Below are 20,705 nucleotides of genomic sequence, written 5' to 3'. Positions count from 1 at the left end.
AACAAGTAATTGATTGGAATACACGAGCCACTCGGTTAAGAAAGAACCCTGGGTAATATGTCTCCAGCTTAGTAAATGCAGCAGTGCTTAGACTATTAACTTTCTTGAAGAGAATATGTTTATAACTCTTAAATTTGTACCAATCAATTTTTGCAGATACTAATATTAAAATTTTCACATTTAAAATTTATAAATAAATGTTAAAACTCAAAATTACTGGTTTTGTTATAAGTAGAGATTTTTTGAACCGAACCATATCAAATTTGGTTCAGTTCGATTCAAAAATCAGAATTATAATTAAAAAAAATTAAACCGAACTTTTTCCTTGAAAATCAAATTGACATTTGAACTAGTATTATCAAATATCACGTTGAATTTGTTGAATAATAACATAAAAAAATATTTTGCTTGAAAACGAATACGATGTTTATTAGGAGTTCGATTTTATAATTCAAAAATTCGTTTTGAGTTCGGTTCAATCCAAAATGTTTGGGTCGTGAATGTCCGTAAAATCAAATATGAATTATTAACTGAAAATTTAAACTTACCGAATACTGAACTTGAAGATGTCTTAGATATTACTAAAAGAGTTACATAATTTTTACTAATAAACTAATTGAACTTTATATTAATGGAAAATTAATAACAAACGATCTATGACAGAAGCGTATATCATTAATAACAGAATATTAGATATATTATGTGTTACCGTTGCTTAAAATTAAAAAGCCGACCATAATATGGATTGATGAGCTGAACATGAACTGGAATGATAAATGATAAATAACAATTAAATTATATTATTGATTTGGGCTAGAATTTAACTAAAAGATTTTAACATGTAATTTACAATACCATCATTAAAAATAGTATAGTATCTTAAATAATTTCGTACAAAATAATTTTCATAATTCTATTGTATATTTTTCAACGAAATTTCTACAAACCATTTTTTATAAATATATATTCACAATAATCGAAAGAAAATATATCATACAAATCAATAACTAAAAAAAAAAATTCAAATTGGACTGTTTTTTTGTAATACAATATGTTTATAATAGTTTCTAACATAATTTTGTATAGTTTAATTATACTTTAATTTCATGCAAATTTTAAGTAATTTTTTATTACTTAAAGAAATATTAATACAGCTGTACAAAATAATGGATGTACTACCAAAATAAATTGCCATTAAATAAGAGCTATAGTGTATTTTTGTACATATGAACATTATTTACATAAAATTCCTAAACATCTGTAAGAATTTGAAGTTCTATTGTTAAAATACATATTCTTTTTCTTCATATTTTAGAATTAGAAAATCCCTTATGTTATCCCTTAATGTTGATACCATAGAAAAGATAGATTTTAAAAATGTTTTATTAAACGTAAACACGTAATTTTAAGTTATAGTAACGAGGTCCCGATTTTCATAAAAGTTACATAAATCTAATTTATATCGAATAAAAAATAAACCTTATTTATATTTTTTCTCCTCTAAGTTTTGAAAAACGATTTTGAATTTTTGAATCAGCTTAAATTATATTTATATATTGACAAATTTGGTATACTAAAGCTATATCAGTAACACTTTTGTTTTTCACACTCAGTGTTCAAAGTTTAAACCCCGCCCATCAAAAAAAATTTTTTTTTATTCTTTTTGAGTTATAAAAATTTAAAATTTGTTTGACTTTCATCTCATTTCGATTGAATAACTTCAATGAATATCATGAGTCCCTCATTGTAATCTCCCCTCGTGAGAAGGAATTTCTTATAAAATAAATTAATTGTAATACAAATTTTGTATTACAATTAATTTACTATGAGATATTTTATGTGTCTGATATTCATTTTTCTCAACTCTCACTTGACTATTTTTTTAATGATACGTCAGATGATCACAACTAGTATCTAGCTAAAGATATTGCCCTCAAAAATTAAAAAATTTCCTCTTTGTCAAATAAAATGTTGTTTGACCAAATTTCTCCACATAAACAATTAATATCATTAATTTCTAATGATATTAAAATATGTATTGTCAAATTAGGTATGATATGATAATAGGTTTCAAATAAAAGTTTGAATTAGTTTGTTATTTATTTATTTTTTATTATTTATAAATTTGTGTGTTCCATTACCAGACATTTTTTGGTAACATATTACTGTATAAATCATTTTTAAAAAATTATTTTGGGTTTTACCTAAATTTAGCAATAAAGTTTTATAATTATAATCGATATAATGCACTCAATTAAGTAGATGTTTTTGACACCTTTTTTTATTGTTTTTTTAGTTTATGTAAATGGTTAAAATTAATTAAATTCTGAATATTTCAATTATAGAATCTGTCTAAACGTTATGAGTTATATACAAATGATTACTATGATTATTATTGAAATTATTTATTAGGATAAAAATTAATAAAAATCATATTCGTAAAATTTGTTTTTATACTGAATTGAAAAATAAACTCATATTATTAAAATAAAACAGTTCTTATGACCAGTATATATTTTGCAAAACCATATGTTTAAGCTGATTTCAAATCTGAAATTAGATTTTTTCTATCACCTCTTTTTTGAGATAATTACTAATGTAAAACAAATATATGCAAATAAAAAAAAATCCACCCCATAATAAAAAAAAATTATTGAAACAAAATTATGATCAAATTTAAGTCAAGCAACGTAATTTATTATTAAAGAAATGAAGTTGTAACATAACATTTTACAGAAAATATATCGGTAATTGTAATAATTATCTTAATAAAGAATTTTATTTTTTTTTTTTTTTATAGGAGTAGTGTACTATACTAAGTTGTTATTGCAACTGTACTTGAGTTTTTATTTATACTACATGAACATACATATTATAAAAATGAATTATTGGAATAGTTGACATTACTTAATAAATATAGTTGTACTATCTTTATCGTCAAATTTCATATACCTTTTTCGAAAGAAGAACTCTAGTTTAACATCTAGGCCTTTTCGTTCATAATATTGTTTTAACATACATCGTTCTTGTTTATTTAATTTACGTTGAAAAGTCTGACAATAAAGCTTATGTTCGACATCACTTCTTGAGCAATATTTAAGAACACTACCTATAAATTCTTTCCACTTGTATCTATCTATATACCCCATTGATGAATTTATATCTTCTAATAATTTCTTGTCTGGTTCTTGACCACGTCGAAGGTAATAGTATTGTGCCTTTATTTCTTCTGGTGTAATATCATGATATCTTACACGAAATATCAAATCATTATAATCATCAATAGAAAGTTTTTCGGGTTTTGAATGTCTTTCATTATCATATATTTGTTTGTAAATTTCCTCTGGTTTAACATTTAGTGGTACTAAAAAAATCATTATGATTTCATTTAAAATATAATATAGTTTGAATTATTTGTTTTTAATTACTAATTATTATTTTAATGTTATATTTTAAATGATTTATTTGTTTCTGGCATTTTGTTAAATTATTGTATTTAAATTATTTTTCATTAGGTTATAAATTTTTATTTAAAATTTGACGCGGCGAATACTTAAGTCAATAGATGACTTTTCTGTTTGATATTTCGATGATAATAACATTTGTTTTAAAGACCGGAAGGCCTATTCCGTCATTTTAGTAATTTTGTTTGTAATACGAGGTAACATTTATATTATTAAGGGTGAATTGTGCATAATAAATATACATAAATACGTGCTATAACCACCCTACAAACTCACTGAATATATTAGAATGCTTTATTAATTAATAAGTACTTATCTTAAAGTTATTTTCCCTGTGAATAGCGAATAAGAATATTTCCACGGACCTCTGCCAGTCGTAAGAGGCGACTAATGAGATTGTGTCAGGTCGACAACCGACGTAAAAATTTTTGCCAAAAAAGTGTGAAGAATCCTGAACAAAACTTAGGCAAATTGTCCCATCTCGGATGTACGCAAGGACAACAGAAAGTAGTTAAAAACGGTAAAGGCCAACCCAAAGTAGTTGGGATTAAGGCAAGAAAGAAGAAGAAGACTTATCTTAAAGTTATTATTGACTAATTGATATTTTTTGTAAAAAAATCTCCAAAAAACGGATTAAAAGTTTTTAAAAAAATGTAACATATTAGCAGCTTTGATACGAAGCTCAGAAAGTGTATTTTTTTATGCCAGTCCATAAATATTCTCAGATTTAGCTGCAGCGATTTTAATGGACAATACATCAAAATAATTCAATTTCAGTCAAGATAAGACAACAAAATTTAAAAACATTTTTTAAAAATATCTCAAAATTATTATTAAGATGTAAAATTTAATATGATTGTTGCGAGTGTATACCTGAAACCAAGTTGAAAGTTTATGCATAGCCATCACTCTGACACTCCATCCTACCAATTAGTGCTAACTCTCAGTACTCGTGGAATTATTTTTTAATATCAATAAATCACAATCATTTTTATCAATTAATAAAGATCACTACATTTTTCTATTAATTTATTCACTCTTAAGAACTTTCATACTCATATGAGATATATTATTTTAATCATAGATAGTAACCAAATCATTTAGTACTAACCTACACCCAAAGAAAAACCTCAATCAATTTTGATAGAGAAATTTTATCAAGGGTTTATGATAATGTTTTATTAATATGAACAAAATAATTATTCTTATAAATAATTATTGTTCAAGACAAGAAAAAAAATTATATTGATAAATATATCATAGATTCAATAGTAATAATATATTTATCAAATTGAACTATGAATTTATTATATAGATCGAGGTTTTTCTCTGAGTGTACAGTAAAACACATTTTTGAGTTATTATGCAATCCACCCTTGTGACTATCAATTACATTAAATATCAGTTGAGCTTTCATTTTCAATAAATTAATAATAATATTCACAGCTACCATTCCTTGGCAGTCGTGTAATGATGTGCCATTACAAAAGCTAGCATCTATCCATTATTCAATCTTAATATGTTTCTACTACAATATTGGTCACTCACTCTATATTATCTTGTACACAACAAAATTGTCACAATTTTAAAAAGCTTATACTAACCTAAATTTTGGACTATTGTGTGATATTGCACGATTGTACAATAGAGCCATCTGTGTCATTAATAAACAGGCAAGTGGCCTATTTATTATTCAACCTTAATATGTCTCATCTTTATTATTTATCACTCATCTTAAAACATCTCGTACACAATAACAAGACCGTCACAGTATGAAAAAACGTATACAAACCTAAATTTTCAAATTGAGTTATTTCTTGTCTACATGTTGGGCATGGTTTTTTGGTTGTTTGTTCTATAAAGTTAGCGCAAAAATTTCCAATCATATGTCCACACGGCTGAAGTTTTACAGTCAATTTTTCTTGATAACATACATAACAGAGTTCTATAAAAATACATCATACAGAGATATACTTATAAATAAAAACCAAATATCAAACATTATTTTTATATTATAATTTATAATATTCATAATTATAGTTATTATAATACAAAATTTATAATTTCAAACGGTCACTTATTCAAAGAAGGATGTACAATATGCATCATTTGGATTATACGAGTTATAAATTTGGGTACCTGAAATTCTATATTTTCATTTTTAGACAATGTTTTTAGTTCTCCCGCTACCGCGTGTACTAAAAATTAAGTAAAAAGCATAAGATTGTAATTTTCATTGATAGTTTTTCACAGTCCCAAAACTAGTTTAAGTGGCATTTTATTACAAATAATCATTTAACTTAATCAGTATCAATGATTATACATGAGATGTAAAAAAAATAGAGGATTAACTATAATATAATATTCACCCACAACAAAGTGTTATAAATTAAAATTTGTATTAACAGGGTAATGTTTTTTTTTAATTATTAGTGTTTTATACAGTCTGTTTCATTTCAAAAACAAGCATAATTTATGAATTATAATATATATATATATATACATTCATTAAGGATAAGACACTCGTTTACTCAGTAACTATTGAAAATTTTTAATTTTTGGTAAGGAAAATATTCTTTGAATCAAAAAACACTACAATAATATGTGTAAAAACATGATATTTTTTATTTCTTCAAGGTTAAAAAACATTAACGTGAGTTTTTTAAATAAGAACACATATTTTGAATTTTTAATATAACTTTATTAGCTTATTAGATATAAACATTTAAAGTTTCAAAATTTTGAGTTAATATACATGTATAATACACATGGGATTGTAAATACAGGTAGCTAATTGGATTTTTATGATATTGCTGTCTCAGTCACGGATTGTTTATTATCAATTATGATTATCAATAGATATACTTTCTGTATTGTCAGTTAGTGTATTTATAAACTCATAACAATGTGCCTTACTACAATTGATAATAACAATGCTGTGTACCTGCTAATATCGATGTCATAATAAACCAATTATCTACCTGTATTTGTAAACCCTAGTGTTTTTTACATGTATATTAACTCAAAAATTTGGAACTTTTAGCGTTTATATCTAATATTTGATAAGATTAAACACGTTAATTAAACCAAAATAATCTTAATTATTTTTTTATTTTCTTTTAAGAAGTATTTATTGTTTATGTAAAAATCTATATAATGTTTGCTAATGCAAATATAATTACAATTATAATAAGAACTAATCTTTACCTTCTGAATTATTTTCTTCTTCTTCTTCTACTACTTCTTCTTCCTCTTCTTTTTCTTCTTCTTCTTCTGATTCATCTGAAATCAATAAAAATTTTAAAAAATTAATGTTATATAAAAATAAACAATTTTTTAAATCTTTAAATATATTAAAGAAAGTTTTTATCCTAATTAATATGTGTAAAATACAGAGTTAGTTAATTATTCCGTTAAGATTAAGGCTAATTCTAAATTGATTTTCCAAGTCTTAAATTATTTTGCAATAAATGTAATCTTTTGTTACTTATTAATAGTATGTATAGATATTACCAAAATCTATGTCTTCCTCTGAAAATTAAAAACAACAATTACTTATTAATAAGTTAATTACATACATTTATACGACATAAAAAATATTAAATTTCAATAAAATTCAAATTTAAAATAATTATCATATCAATAATGTAAAATATAGTTAAATATTTTACGTATTATGACTTAACATATTGATTAATTAAAAATCAAGTTAACACGAGGTTTGGTATACAAATATATGATTTACCTTCTCCATTTATTCTATTAAATCCGAAAAAATTCCAATACTTTCCTTTAAAAAATATTTTCTTATCAAAAAGATTCATAGAAAGTTAATTACAATCAGTATTCAATTTTAAAGATTAAATAAATTATATTTAAATACTAATTTTAGTTTTAAGTAAAGTTAGACCAAAGTTAAACGAAAAAAACATTTAGTCTGACTCCTGTTTAAAACTAATAATTTTTATTTAAATATGGAAATACAAAGTTAATTGTTTTGTTATAATTCAAACTTACCTAATGATGTAATGGAATATGTTTTACATATTACTAAAAAAGTTACATACTTTTTACTGATTAAATTATATTTAATTTTATATTAAAAAAAAATTAATGACAAACCATCGAGGATTGAAGCGTATTATTATTATAACAGGTACATAAACCGGTTATAACTGATTTAAACCAGTTATAATCGGTTCACTAAAAAAAAAAAACCCGAAAAAATTTTTCCAATTTTTTTTAACGAAGCTACAAACAAAATTAATGTTTTTAGTCTCTGAGTTATGCAACAGAAAATATGATATTATACAGAGTGTTCATTAAATAAGGAAATAGGTAAATTATTACAAACAATGAGAACAATAGAAACCCGTTACCTTAATTACTGAACACTCTGTATATGTTTATATTATTATATAATATATCATGTGTTACCATTGCTTAAAATTAAAAAGCCAACCAAAATGTGAATTGATGAGTTGAACTTGAACTAGAATAAAGACTAGCAATTAATGTTTTATTAAGCTTATTTTTTTATTTAAGCTAAAATTCAACTTTAAGTATTTAACGATATAATACATACCATTTTATTTTTATTTTTATAAATTTGTAACAATAAAAATTGTTTAATAGTCAGAAAAAACAATTATTATAATATTACTAAATGTCAAAATGGATAACTAACAAATATTCAACTTAATAAGTTCTTTTATATGTATTACAATATTTTTATCAGTGTATCAAATATAGTTTAATTATACTACAATTTCACACAATTAAATACATTCTTAAGTGTTTTTTATCGTTTGAAGAACTATCAATACAGCTGTTCAAAATAATGACGATAGTCGTCAAAATAAAATTGTCTTTAAACGATATGGCCCTGTTTTAATACAATGAGAATCCCTAAAACACTCCAGGAAATTTAACTTCTGTTTTTTAAAATATATTTCCTTTACTCTTAAAATTCTTAAGATATAGAAATAAATGAATTAATTTTTTTTACATTACATGTAGAAACTAAAACTGAATTAGAAATGTATAAACTAAAATATTTAAAACCATATTAACGATTTAGATTTTATTCGACCGTCCAAATTATATTTGAGGTAATCTAGAAAGACTTATTATAATTACATATTCATATATAAAATTTTAACTGTAAATAAACCTTAAAAAGAATTATACTAAATATTTCAATTTTTAAAGTCTGTATGAACAGGTGTAACTCAGTTAATTTTTGCATGATTCTTCATTAATATTCCAAAAAATGAAAATTATTCAGTAAAAAAAAAATTAATTTATTTTCCTGTAACTTCTGTAACTTTTATAGAAATTCATATACTATCGCAATTTTTTCTTTGCGTAATTTTAGATGTTCTTTAAATAAGACTAAGATACAACTCTTTCCTATACTTCAAAATTGGAGTTCTCTTATCTAAAGTAATATCTATTTAATATTCTCAGAGGAAAAATAAATTTATAAATGCCCACTTCATTATCATTTGTCCACTTGACCATGTACTACTTTTTAGCTCATGTTATATAAGTCATTTCTTTTTTTTCTATATTATTTCAAGTATAAATGTATATTATAAAAATAGTAATTAGCACAGTCCATTTTTCTTAATGTGTGCTATTTCAATTTTTTCATTTTCAGGTTTTAATAAACTTTATTTTTAACAAGAACTCGTGTTTAATACCTAAACCTCTTAAAATCAAATAATGTTTTACCATATGCTTTTATATTATACTCGAGGTACGTTTTAAAAGACTTGCAATAAAAGATTGTTCAGTTGAAATATTTATGCATTGTTTAAACACGAACATTAAAAAGTCCCATAAAACGAAATTTTCCCAAAATCTTAACAAAGATTTTTTTTTTTAACAATACATCATTTGGTATTTGACCATGTCGGAGGTTATAGTTACGCGTCGTAATTTCTTTTAATGAAACTTCTTGACAATTAAATGATTCATTAAAATCTTGAATACTTCTATAGGTAGTTCTTAAAGTTCATTTTTTTAAAAATAAAAAAAATGTTGTACAATTAATTTTATTGATCATTTATTGAATCTAAAACAATATATTATAGTTTTCTTTAAAATTTAATTTTTTGATTCTTGCGGCGTATCGCACAGTATCAGATTTTATTTTTATCATCATTTGAAAAGCACACGGTCGGTTTTACTCCACGAAGACAATAACAAGTCCAGTAAATAAATTTCTTTTATTTTATTGATTTAAAACTTATTCGGTCCAGGTAATATATTCTTATTTTAAGTAAATACGTCCACATATCGTAGCATTACGGTCTAATTACGTGCCTAATGAGTTTAAAGTGCGTCATAAAATACAAATATATCTTATTTTTGCTCTAAATTATATTTTTAATACGTCATTTGATATCGGCTATTCGTAAATATTTAACAAATAAGTGTTAATTGTTATTATCTAGTACTTGGACAACCGCACATGTATCTAATACATTCGATTAGGTTTTATTAACAACGTCATTAGTCCAAGTCAGCAATTCTATTGGCCAAACATCAACGGCGAGGGTGCTTCTGAATTTTAATGCAGCAGTTTTGGCGCACAGAACAATGTAGTTTTATGGTTCCGTACACTGCCGAAGAAGAGGCGTGTAAAAAAATATTTGAAAAAAACGGTAATTAGAGATACAGGGGGTGGACAAAATAATATGAACACCTGACATATACTCAATATTTATTTATTAATAAGATGTTGCTTATTAATTAATTTAAATCCTGTTGTGCGGGCCCACGTGGTAAAAGGAATTAAACTTAATGAGAAAAAGAAAACACTCACTTTTCAATAAAACTTTAGAATATATAATTTGATTGACACAATTAATAATACAATACACGTTATTTATTAATATTAATACAAATGAATAGAATAATAAAATAGAATGACATAGAATGATATAGAATGATATAGAATGATTTAGAATGATATAGAATGATTTAGAATGATATAGAATGAGTGTAACTAGCGCATACTAAACCACGACTGACTGTAGGGTACCTACAGTGGGAGTCCTTTGCCCATGGTTGCCCTAAAACCCTTGGTCAGCACATTCCTGTGTTCGACGACAGTCGGACGACCATGTATTATATACTCCACACAATTATAAAATAATATTCAGGGGTTCTTAACACCCCCCAACCTAAATGAGCAATGGGGGTCTAATGATTCCCATTGACTCAAGGGAAATCAGATAAATAAAGTTATACAATTGCAAAGGGATTTAGAATGTTTTTCATATTGGCGAATTATATAATTTAAAATAGAGAGATTCAGAGTTGCGTATTATTAATTTCAGTGGTATATACTTGAATTACTTTTTTCTTACACTTAAAGAATACAGCGACAATTATAATTGATATGATACAAATTGACAAACAAGTATATATGATTACAATATGATAATGACTTAGTAAAAAATGATTGCTATTTGGATTTGTATACCAATTTGTAGTATGTTTAACTAATTTACAAAGATCGTTGAATAAATCGGTATTTGTTATTTGTTGCGGAGTTACCTTAATAATGGATTCTGTGTACGTGTTAATTAAGTTAAACATAGGATTCAGAGGGACTATATCATTAGAATGGTTGTAGAGTACAGTTGAAATGGGCGTTAGAATTAATGAAGTGGTATGAACAGTACAAGTAGGAGATATTGTTAAACGACCAATATTTTTTATATAAACAGAAAAGGTGCGTTGAGGAGATTTACAATTCAGAGTTACTAGTTCGTCTCGCGTACAATAAATCCAGGAATTGGTATTCGATAACCGATTCCATATACTGTTATTAAATGATACATAAATGATTTTGCAGGATTGGGGTAAATCTTGTGGATTTTCTAACAATAAAATCTCACATAGCTTAGAAGAAGATTTACGATAAACTGGATGATTACCTTTACATAATGTATATGAGTTCAGTGGTATACATGTTTCTATTTGCGATTGACTAAAAGTTAAATAAAACTCACTATCATCGCTAATTGCTATATAATCATTGTCTGGTTTTACTAGAACAACATTATTGTTTTCAAAATAGAATGGTAAAGGTATCGTGTGATAGAGATTATATTCATCGATTTTAACTATTGGACATTGCAATATAAAAATGAGAAAGTTATCTCTATAAATTATGGATGTAGAAGAGATTGAAAGGAGTTCAGGAATATTTTGTATATTAATTTCTAACGGAAGTTGATTGCCAGCGGGAAGTTCTAGCTGTATTTCCCGTAGCTGAGATAGTAACATGTTAGGAGGCAAAACTGTGGTGTGAATTTTGCCATGGATAGCAGAGTTGATAATAGAAACAATATTTTGCGTTTCATAAGCATACTGATTTAGAAGGATTTGGAATAACGTTGATTGCTCTAACAAAGCTGTTTTCGTGATTAGACTGTTGATAGTTTGAGAATTCTTTATGACTTGGTTATTAAGATATTGAATATTTTTTTCGATTTCGACTTGAGCTTCATTAATGTGCTTGGTCATGTTATTGATATCAGAGATTGTCGTTTGGAATAACCGCATTTTTTTTTCTAATATACTGGTGGCGGTCAATTTGGNACTTTTTTTTCTAATATACTGGTGGTGGTCAATTTGGACTTTGCAAAATCTATTATTTTACCAAAGATGAATTCAGTGTTTAACATGTCACTTGAATCAAAAATTGTTTTAGCTACCGTCGTTACTGAGCTGATCATGTTACGGCGGACCCGGTAGTTTTCTTTATGGATGTCTTGTCCGAGTGAGATATTTATAGCGTTTCGGTTTGATTCGATTTCGAAGAGATATGGAAGTGTAGCCCTATCAAAGTGATGACAAGCTTCTACAAATTCTAACACACTAACTTTGTCTTTTAGTTGTGTGCATAAATTACGTGTTGTACTATAGAACTGCAAGAGAGTGTTGTATTTGGACGCATACTGTGATGTGTCCAAGAATGTCACTATTGTCCAGTCGTTGCTGTGTAGTTTGACATTAGATTTCTTTTCATAATACATTCCAATGTGAGGAGTTAGTATGTCTATTTGTGCTAGATTGTCCGGTGGGTGAATTAGAATTTCTGCATTGGTGTATGTACTAGAAATACAACAAATTTTTTTTTTTATATTATGGATTTAGGAGAAATGTTTTTTCAATAAATTTTTATGAACTAAATGTCTTTTCCCCCTCCGCTTAATCGCTACATTGACCTGGTTAGGGTGGATTTCGAGAACCTCAAATGGACCTATCCAATTGGGTGTTAGTTTATTGTGAGCTGCTTTATTTTGTAAATAAACCATGTCACCTTCCTTAATTTCTAAAGAATGTGCGTTTTTGTCGTATTGACATTTAGCTTTGTTTTTATTAGCGATTAATCGATTGCGTGCGACTTCGCTTGTTTCTTGAAGTCTCCGTTTGAGTTCGAATTGGTAATCAGAGAAATTGTACTGGGGTTCTGGAGGTTTCGACAACGAATTAGGAATGTGTATCTGTCTACCATAGACTAGTTCATAGGGTTGATAACCTGTAGACGAGTGAATACTGGAATTGTAGGCAAACATTGCGAATGGAATGTATTCGTCCCAGTCTGATTGATCTTTCGCAACAAAACTTCTGAGGTATTCGCCTAAGGTTCGATGGCTCCTTTCTAGACTGCCATTACTCTGAGGATGATACGGAGTAGTTGATGACTTTTTTATTTTCAACAACCGACATACTTCTGCGAAAACTTGACTTAGAAATTCTGTACCGCAATCTGTGACTATTTGCTGAGGTATACCATGTAAGCAAACAAATTGAGTCACAAAATGGTAGGCTACAGTGTTGGCCTCATGATTTCTTGTTGGTATGGCCCATGAAAATTTTGTCAGATCATCTTGTAGTGTGATGATAAAGACATTGTTACGACTTGATTTAGTAAGAGGACCAACGATATCTAGAAAAATTTTTTCAAACGCTCTTGATGATGTAGAAGTTATTACCATTGGTTCCTTGACTGATTTATTTGACACCTTGGTCAATTGACACGTAGGACAAGTCTTGATATACTCTTCTACTTGTTTTCTCATGCCTGTCCAACGGTATTCGATTCTTAGCTTATTAATAGTCCGTTCTACTCCTTGATGACCTGAGAAAGGAGTATCGTGGAAATCTTTAATGAGTCTGAGTTTTTCCTCAAGTGTTAGGTGATCTTTACTAAACACTTTGATAGCAATATTGGATTCTCTAAAAATGAATCTTAACATAGATTTAACTTGATTCCAATTGAGTTGATCTAACCCGCATCCTATTTTTGGCATAGCGATTTTGGTTAGATTATTTTCTTGACAAAAGGTTTTTAGATTCGTTAGAGTCTTAAACAAGATTTCGTAACTAAGTTTCTCAAAATAGTTAGCTTTTGTAATAAGATATAGAATGTATATCTCATTGTGGACTAAATGCGCAATTTCTGTCACATTTTTCCTTTGGTTTAGAAGTTCTTCTATTTGTCCAAATTTTCTTCTGAATTGGAGAGCGACTCCTTTTTTCATATAGAAATCTTGTGATACGCTATTGGCTAAACGCCAATTGTTGTTTTCTTTGAAGAGATCTCCGACAATTTCTTGAACATTCGATGTAGTAGATATCGATTCCTCTCTGGCCTGTAAGAAGTTGGTATAGGTTTGCTCGAGCTGTTGTTTTTCTGTCATNGTTCGAGCTGTTGTTTTTCTGCCATGCTAGAGGTGGATGTCGACGGAAACTGTGTATTGGAGTGTTCAGAGTAATTTTCAGAGTCTAATAGTGAGTTAGCAGGATCCTGTGATGTAGAATGATTTTGTGATATAGAAATTTGTTCCTTTGACTGAGCCCGGGTTGTAACGTGTATACGGCTAAGCGCATCAGCGTTAGTATTATGGCAACCTGGCTTGTACTGAATTTCATATTCATATTCTTCTAATTTAAGTCTCCATCTCGTTAGCCTCGAGCCTGGGTCCTTTATATTGAATAACCATACAAGAGCTCGGTGGTCTGTTACCACATTGAACTTTTGTCCAAAAAGATAGGGGCGGAACTGCTTAATACCCCATATGATAGAACACAACTCTTTTTCGGTTGTATTATAATTTTGTTCGGCTCGATTCAGAGTTCTAGATGCGTACGCGATTGGTAAATCCTTGCCGATAGGACCTTGAGATAGAACACAACCTATTGCAACATTGCTTGCGTCACAAGTTAGGTTAAATGGTTGGCTAAAATCTGGATATTGAAGTAGAGGTTCTTGAGTTAGAACAGTTTTTAATTTTTCAAATGATTCTTGACATTGATCTGACCAGTGGAATGAGACTTCTTTCTTTAAAAGATTCGTGAGTGGCTTTGCGATTGTGCCATAGTTTGGTACAAAACGCCTGTAATAGCCTGAAAGACCAAGAAACGATTTTACCTCTTTGGCGTTTCTAGGAATTGGGAACTCTAGAACACATTTGATTTTGAGTGGATCAGGTTTAACACCTTTGTCTGTTATAACATGACCCAAGTAGTGTACTTCTTTTCGCATAAATGAACACTTAGAAGGTTGTAGTTTTAGGTTGAAACTCCGAAGTCGATTAAATACATCCTTTAATTTGTTCTCGTGATCTTGTATAGAAGATGCATAGACTATTATGTCATCCAAATAAACGAATGCTTTTAGACCGGTTAGCCCACTTAATACAGAGTTCATAAGACGTTGAAATGTAGCAGGTGCACCTTTGAGACCGAAAGGAACTCGAAGGAACTCAAAGTGACCCTGATCTGTACTAAATGCAGTTTTTTCACGGTGATCTGGGTGCATTTCTACTTGATGATAGCCTTGCGCGAGATCCAGAGTTGAATAGTACGAGGATTTTCCTAATTGATCTAGAATGTCAGCTATATTAGGAATAGGATATGCATCGCCTGCAGAAACTTGATTTAATTTTCTGAAATCAACGCAGACACGATATTTCACAACACCATTACTGTCCGGTTTCTTTGGTACAACTAATAGTGGTGCATTCCATGGACTTTTGCTGGGAGCAACAATATTTTGTTCTTCTAGTTCTTTAATTTGTTTATTAATCTCCTGTTTGTGATGGAAAGGCAAACGGTATGGACGTTCATTGATGGGCTGTACGATTGAGGGCGTATTTATTTCGTGATAAATCGCGTCCGTGCACGTCAGTCTGTCTCCATCTAAATGAAAAATGTCGGAGTACTCACGGCATATAGTGTCGACCGAAGCTTTTTCCTCAGGATTTAAGTGGTCAGTTTGAATAGAATTCTTAAGTAGCCTTAGTCGTTGGCTGCTCGCGGGAGGACTGTTATCAGAAATAGTATTAGAATTTGAATTTGCAATACAACATGACTTTGGTTCGGTCCATATGTCGAACGAAAGTTGAGACAAAGCGAGATCTGGTGGAAGTAGAATTGAACGTTCAGATGTGTTGATAACAGGTATTAAAATTTCGTGGTTCTTTACTGTTGTCAGTACATTACCACACAATAAGTTTTCATATAAGTTTTGAGAATGAATGACTAACGCTGTGGCCTCAGCGATATCACATGCAGAAATAGAAATAAGAGATTCAGAGCGTGGAGATATTTCACATATTTTATTCATGTGCATAATTATCTCACTGTTTCGAAAATCGACTGAAAATTGATTTACTTGTAAAAAGGGTCTTCCCAAAATACCTTCACATTTTATAGGGAAATTCGGATGGACAATATGGAATTCAGAATTTATTACATGATTTTCTATTTGAATACTTAGTATGACTTTACCAAGTGTCGAAATAGTATGATCGGTTATACCAGTGAGACTGAAACATTCGTTCTCCTTTACTGGTACTTCAGGATTTAGAAAATTTAATTTGATAAGGTTTAGATCACTACCTGTGTCTAAAAGAAGATGTAGAAGATTCGGAGTAGTTTGCTTACATAGAATTTGCACATGACCATTATCTAACTTGGCGGTGCATTTGTAGATTCGTTTAATTGTATTATGGCGGCTTGAAGTTTTCCGGCCGAACTTGCGCCTTGGTCCGGACGGTTCCTGTTTTCCTGTTTACGTCGATTTGTGTTTGCGTATCTTCTTTTGATACATTCTTCTAAAATGTGACCCTCGTTTTTACAATATCTGCAGATTTTTTCTACGGAAGCAGAGTTTTGAACAATGGGTCTGTGTATTTTAGCGTTATTTGTGTTATTAGTGGATGTAGAATTGTTATTACGACAGAATTTAGCAAAATGTCCCTTTTGACCACATAAATGACAGCTTGTACTGGAAGTAGAATTTTGTGATGTAGAATATTGTGAATTAGAACTTTTTAGTGGTCTATCTTTCAAATATTGTTTTGCTCCTATATTTGAAAGTCTTATCCTTTCTTCTTCTTTGGCTGCTTGAATAGCTTTTTCAAGAGTTGAAGGATTCCGTGCTTTTATAAAGTCTTTCAAGTTTCCGAGTCCTTCCATAAACACTTGGATTACTTATATATATAGCTATAGCATATAGCTCCAAATAAAGGTGTGGGGTTGTTCTCTGAGGCTCTAAATTCGATTTCAAAGTATCTCTAAGATCATCCCATGATTCAAAGCTTTTGTATTTTGTGACCTGCCTTGCTTTACCAGACAGTCGAGTTTGAATTGCTCGTAGTAGCCGTGGAATGGCCACCGGTACTACACATTCTACTGCAAATTCACATTTTTCCAAAAAGATTTCCAATTGCTCCACATCTCTTCCATCAAAAAAATTAGGAAGCAACCTTATAGCGTATTGCAACCCTATTTGCGTGTTTGAAGGAGGTGGATGATGTAGATTGGCGTTGAAAGAGTTAGAATTATTTTGAAAGTATTGTTCCATATATTGATCAATGAGCACTTTTACTTCACTCATTGGTATTTTCACCTCTTCTGCTTTCTTCATTCTATTGCTATTTGACTCGTTTGTTTTACTACCACAGGGCATATTGTCTTCTTCTGCCATTAAAGACAAATAGTCTTGATGGAGTAGCAAATTAGTAGGTGGGTTAACACTAGCTTTTATTTTTTTAGGTCCCCACTTGGTTTCTGAATCGTGCAAGGCGTTCGTTAGGTTTACCTTCGTGAGAGTTTGACTTGTACCAGCTGTTTTGACTTCTGGGGTGTAATTTGTCGCTAACGTATACCAACACGTAGTTGGTGTTGTGGATGTAGAAACGATAGTAGAAGTGGAAGGTGGTGCTGTTGCACAATTTAATGTTGACGTAGAAGTTGACGCTGATGTAGAAGTGGACGCTGACGTAGAAGTGGACGTTGAAGTAGAAGTTGACGTGGACGTTGAAATGGACGCAGATGTAGAAATAGACTTGAACGTGTTAGAATTGGTAGTCGATGTAGGAGTAATAGGATTATAGGAGGTGCATTTAATAGAAGTCTGAATAGAATTTGTTTGAGTGTTTGAACTTAATAATTCGTCTAATAAAGAATTGGAATGGTTTAGAAGGCTATCCGTACTACCTATAGCACGAATAGATTTATTCAAAATATCTTTACTATTATCTAAATCTCTCGGTACACTAGTACTACGTCGAGATACTTTTGACTTTGAACGAAGAGAACGAGTAGCTGGAATAGGAATTAGGATGGATTTAGAATGAGTCGATGGTTTATAATCGCTATCACTTGAACAACTATTACTTGATTCACTCATTTATCATGCATGAGTTAGAGTCTCAAAAAAAATTTTTTTCTTGTTTACAAAGCACTTTAAATAAGTTCTGCACTATCTAGCAATGAGCGAGTAAACGAGTGGTACAATTCTTACCATTTACTAGAGATAGTAAAAATTAAATTAAAATTTTTTTTTTTTTAAATGGTATAAATTAGAATATTCTATAAAAGTTCGTATCTTTTTTTTTTTTCTAAAAAAATTTTGATCCCACTAAATATTATAGTATTTAAAAAATATTGAAATTGAAAAAATAGAAATTGAAATATTTAATCGAGATAGAAAAATAATATATTTTAATTATTTTTGAACTAATTCAAATTTAAATTGTCTCTCTTTTTAATTAAATTATTTTAATAATAAACAATCTTTTGATTTAGAATTAAATTTACTAAAAATAAATTTATTTGGTACTACTATTTAAATTAAAATAAATCAATCGCAAAGCATGTATAGGATTTAAAAAACTTACATTATGATGACAAATATCATTTTGAAATATTTCATTTTTAACAATTGATTCTTGATTGAAATGGAATTGAATTATTTGGACCAGTGTAGTTGAATTGAACTTGATATGGAATGGCTTGACTCAAATTGAATTGAACGGCTTGTAAGGAATTTAAAAAATTTATCTTGAACGACGTTGATGATTAGAATAGTTTCACTTCTTGATTTTGTAGAAATTTGATTGTATTTGAATGTATCGATTGTATTATTTTTTTATTAAAACGTTGATTGCGACGATGTAGAAATTCAAAATTGTTTAATTATTTTGACGGTCACTTTATAATTGTTGTTATGTTCTCCACGATATCTGGTGGTCGTGTTATATCACGGCAGCGGCACAGTCAAGTTATCGTCCGCTAGACCGCGACGGTGTACATAACGGAGTATTAGTTTGATAAACACGGCGGCGGCGTCGAACCGGTTGAAACAGTGTTGCCACACGAAATAGAATTATGTAGTGAGGTTATTCCCTATCTACCAAGGACGCTTCCACGCGGTTTAATGAATGTACGTTTTTCTTACCAAAAAATTTTTTCATTTTTAGTTTTCGAAAGGCCCTCGAGGACGTTTCCGCTGTATTACCGCTGCCACCAAATATGTTGTGCGGGCCCACGTGGTAAAAGGAATTAAACTTAATAAGAAAAAGAAAACACTCACTTTTCAATAAAACTTTAAAATATATAATTTGATTGACACAATTAATAATACAATACACGTTATTTATTAATATTAGTACAAATGAATAGAATAATAAAATATAATGACATAGAATGATAAAGAATGATATAGAATGATTTAGAATGATATAGAATGATTTAGAATGATATAGAATGAGTGTAACTAGCGCATACTAAACCACGACTGACTGTAGGGTACCTACAGTGGGAGTCCTTTGCCCATGGTTGCCCTAAAACCCTTGGTCAGCACATTCCTGTGTTCAACGACAGTCGGACGACCATGTATTATATACTCTACACAATTATAAAATAATATTCAGGGGTTCTTAACAAATTAAAAGAAAAAAAAATTTGTTTTCAAATTATTACTGATTTTATTTTTAATATGTTAAAAATAATCAGTCCAAATTTTCATTTTAACCTATTTTTTTGATTTTTGAAAGTTGATGAAAAATTTTTGATAAAGATTTATGAAAGTTTATAGTAAAAAAAATTGAATATATTACCATAACTTTTAGCTCAATTACAAGTTTAAAATTGACATCTAGGCCAGTCAACAAAGGAAAAATGTCTTAAAAAATTTCCAACCAAATTTTGTTTTTTTAAAAGTTGAATTAAAATATGAATAATGACATACTAATAATCCTCATTGATTGAAATTGACCTTTTTTTTTACAGCCTCGAAAAAGTCCAAAATATGAGCTTTTTTAATTTTCTCAAAAAATATTTAACTTACAAAAAAAAAAGTTTCGTACAAAAGTTGTTTAAAAGACAATTATAAATAAAAAAATTATCTTATATTTTTTCATTTAAACAAATATTTTTCGAGTTACATTACATTTAATATGATTACTACAATTTATATTCCATTTTTTTCATTTTACGGTTACTTTTTATCATGTTACACTTACGTTAGACACAATGTTATAAATGCATATGTGTGTATGTGTGAGTTTATTTATTTATTGTATCATTAAAGTGTAGTGTATATTAATATACAAGCGATAGACAATATAGACCGATAGTAGGTAATTGATTTGACACTATATTGTTTAAACCCAACTAAACGCTGTGATGGTGTCACGTTTTCATAATCGTGAGAATTATTTTAATAAAATACAGACAGCACATCCGCTGCCTGAGACTGGTGAATTAACAAATAATATTTATTGCCAAATCGGCAATAGGTGTAATTATTATAAAAACCCAATAGACCTGACCATCGTGGTCAGTCGACTCCAGTGCCTTGTGTCATTCATCAGTCTCAGTACTCGGTTGTCGCTGTCCGGCTTACTGTTTAAAGTAAAGTCT

At 28.9% G+C, this 20,705-nt stretch overlaps 3 protein-coding genes across 5 annotated transcripts in view; all 3 read right to left on the bottom strand.

Annotated features, from left to right (window-relative positions):
• The window catches only part of LOC126904397 (E3 ubiquitin-protein ligase mind-bomb-like), a 62,756-nt gene extending 61,673 nt beyond the window's left edge, over positions 1-1,083 (bottom strand). Inside the window, exons 1-3 of one of the 2 annotated variants that reach the window (XM_050683407.1) lie at positions 948-1,083; positions 710-764; positions 549-581 (exon numbers count right to left, since the gene is read on the bottom strand). In XM_050683407.1, coding sequence (XP_050539364.1) covers positions 549-581; positions 710-764; positions 948-950 — 91 coding nt within the window. In that variant the 5' untranslated portion in view covers positions 951-1,083. Of the gene's footprint in view, positions 1-548; positions 582-709; positions 765-855 lie in introns of both variants that reach the window. The other variant, XM_050683406.1, reaches the window with a different exon arrangement.
• A 1,376-nt stretch (positions 1,084-2,459) lies between these two features.
• On the bottom strand, positions 2,460-8,171 carry LOC126904399 (uncharacterized). 2 transcript variants are annotated; one of them, XM_050683412.1, is made up of 9 exons: positions 8,050-8,171; positions 7,902-7,956; positions 7,482-7,514; positions 7,210-7,254; positions 6,978-6,995; positions 6,672-6,746; positions 5,257-5,409; positions 2,953-3,364; positions 2,460-2,550 (listed from the first exon to the last, which is right to left on the bottom strand). In XM_050683412.1, the coding sequence occupies exons 1-9, from the start codon at positions 8,050-8,052 to the stop codon at positions 2,475-2,477; spliced, it is 870 nt and encodes a 289-aa protein (XP_050539369.1). In that variant the 5' UTR covers positions 8,053-8,171; the 3' UTR covers positions 2,460-2,474. The 2 variants fall into 2 exon arrangements, with proteins under 2 accessions (XP_050539369.1, XP_050539370.1); XM_050683413.1 differs by lacking the exon at positions 2,460-2,550 and having other exon boundaries at positions 2,676-3,364.
• A 2,234-nt stretch (positions 8,172-10,405) lies between these two features.
• Positions 10,406-12,008, bottom strand: LOC126905045 (uncharacterized). The gene has a single exon (XM_050684441.1). It carries the CDS (start codon positions 12,006-12,008, stop codon positions 10,788-10,790), a length of 1,221 nt encoding a protein of 406 aa, XP_050540398.1. The 3' UTR covers positions 10,406-10,787.
• Positions 12,009-20,705: the final 8,697 nt, after the last annotated feature.

This window comes from Daktulosphaira vitifoliae, unplaced genomic scaffold (assembly GCF_025091365.1).
Source record: "Daktulosphaira vitifoliae isolate Bord-2020 unplaced genomic scaffold, ASM2509136v1 Scaffold_4, whole genome shotgun sequence".
NCBI lineage: Eukaryota > Metazoa > Arthropoda > Insecta > Hemiptera > Phylloxeridae > Daktulosphaira > Daktulosphaira vitifoliae.
The sequence above is the reverse complement of the archived record's forward strand: the minus strand, read 5'-3'. Positions and strand labels throughout refer to the sequence as shown.

Bases quoted from the DNA above. Each gene is read 5' to 3' on its own strand.
- LOC126904399 (XM_050683412.1), bottom strand. The intron at 5,410-6,671 runs GTAAAGATTAGT...GTATTTTTATAG, and splicing joins AGAAGAAAATAATTCAGAAG to AACTCTGTTATGTATGTTAT. The intron at 2,551-2,952 runs GTATATGAAATT...ATCTAATTTCAG, and splicing joins GAGTTCTTCTTTCGAAAAAG to ATTTGAAATCAGCTTAAACA.
- LOC126905045 (XM_050684441.1), bottom strand. From the start codon at position 12,008: ATGACCAAGCACATTAATGAAGCTCAAGTCGAAATCGAAAAAAATATT.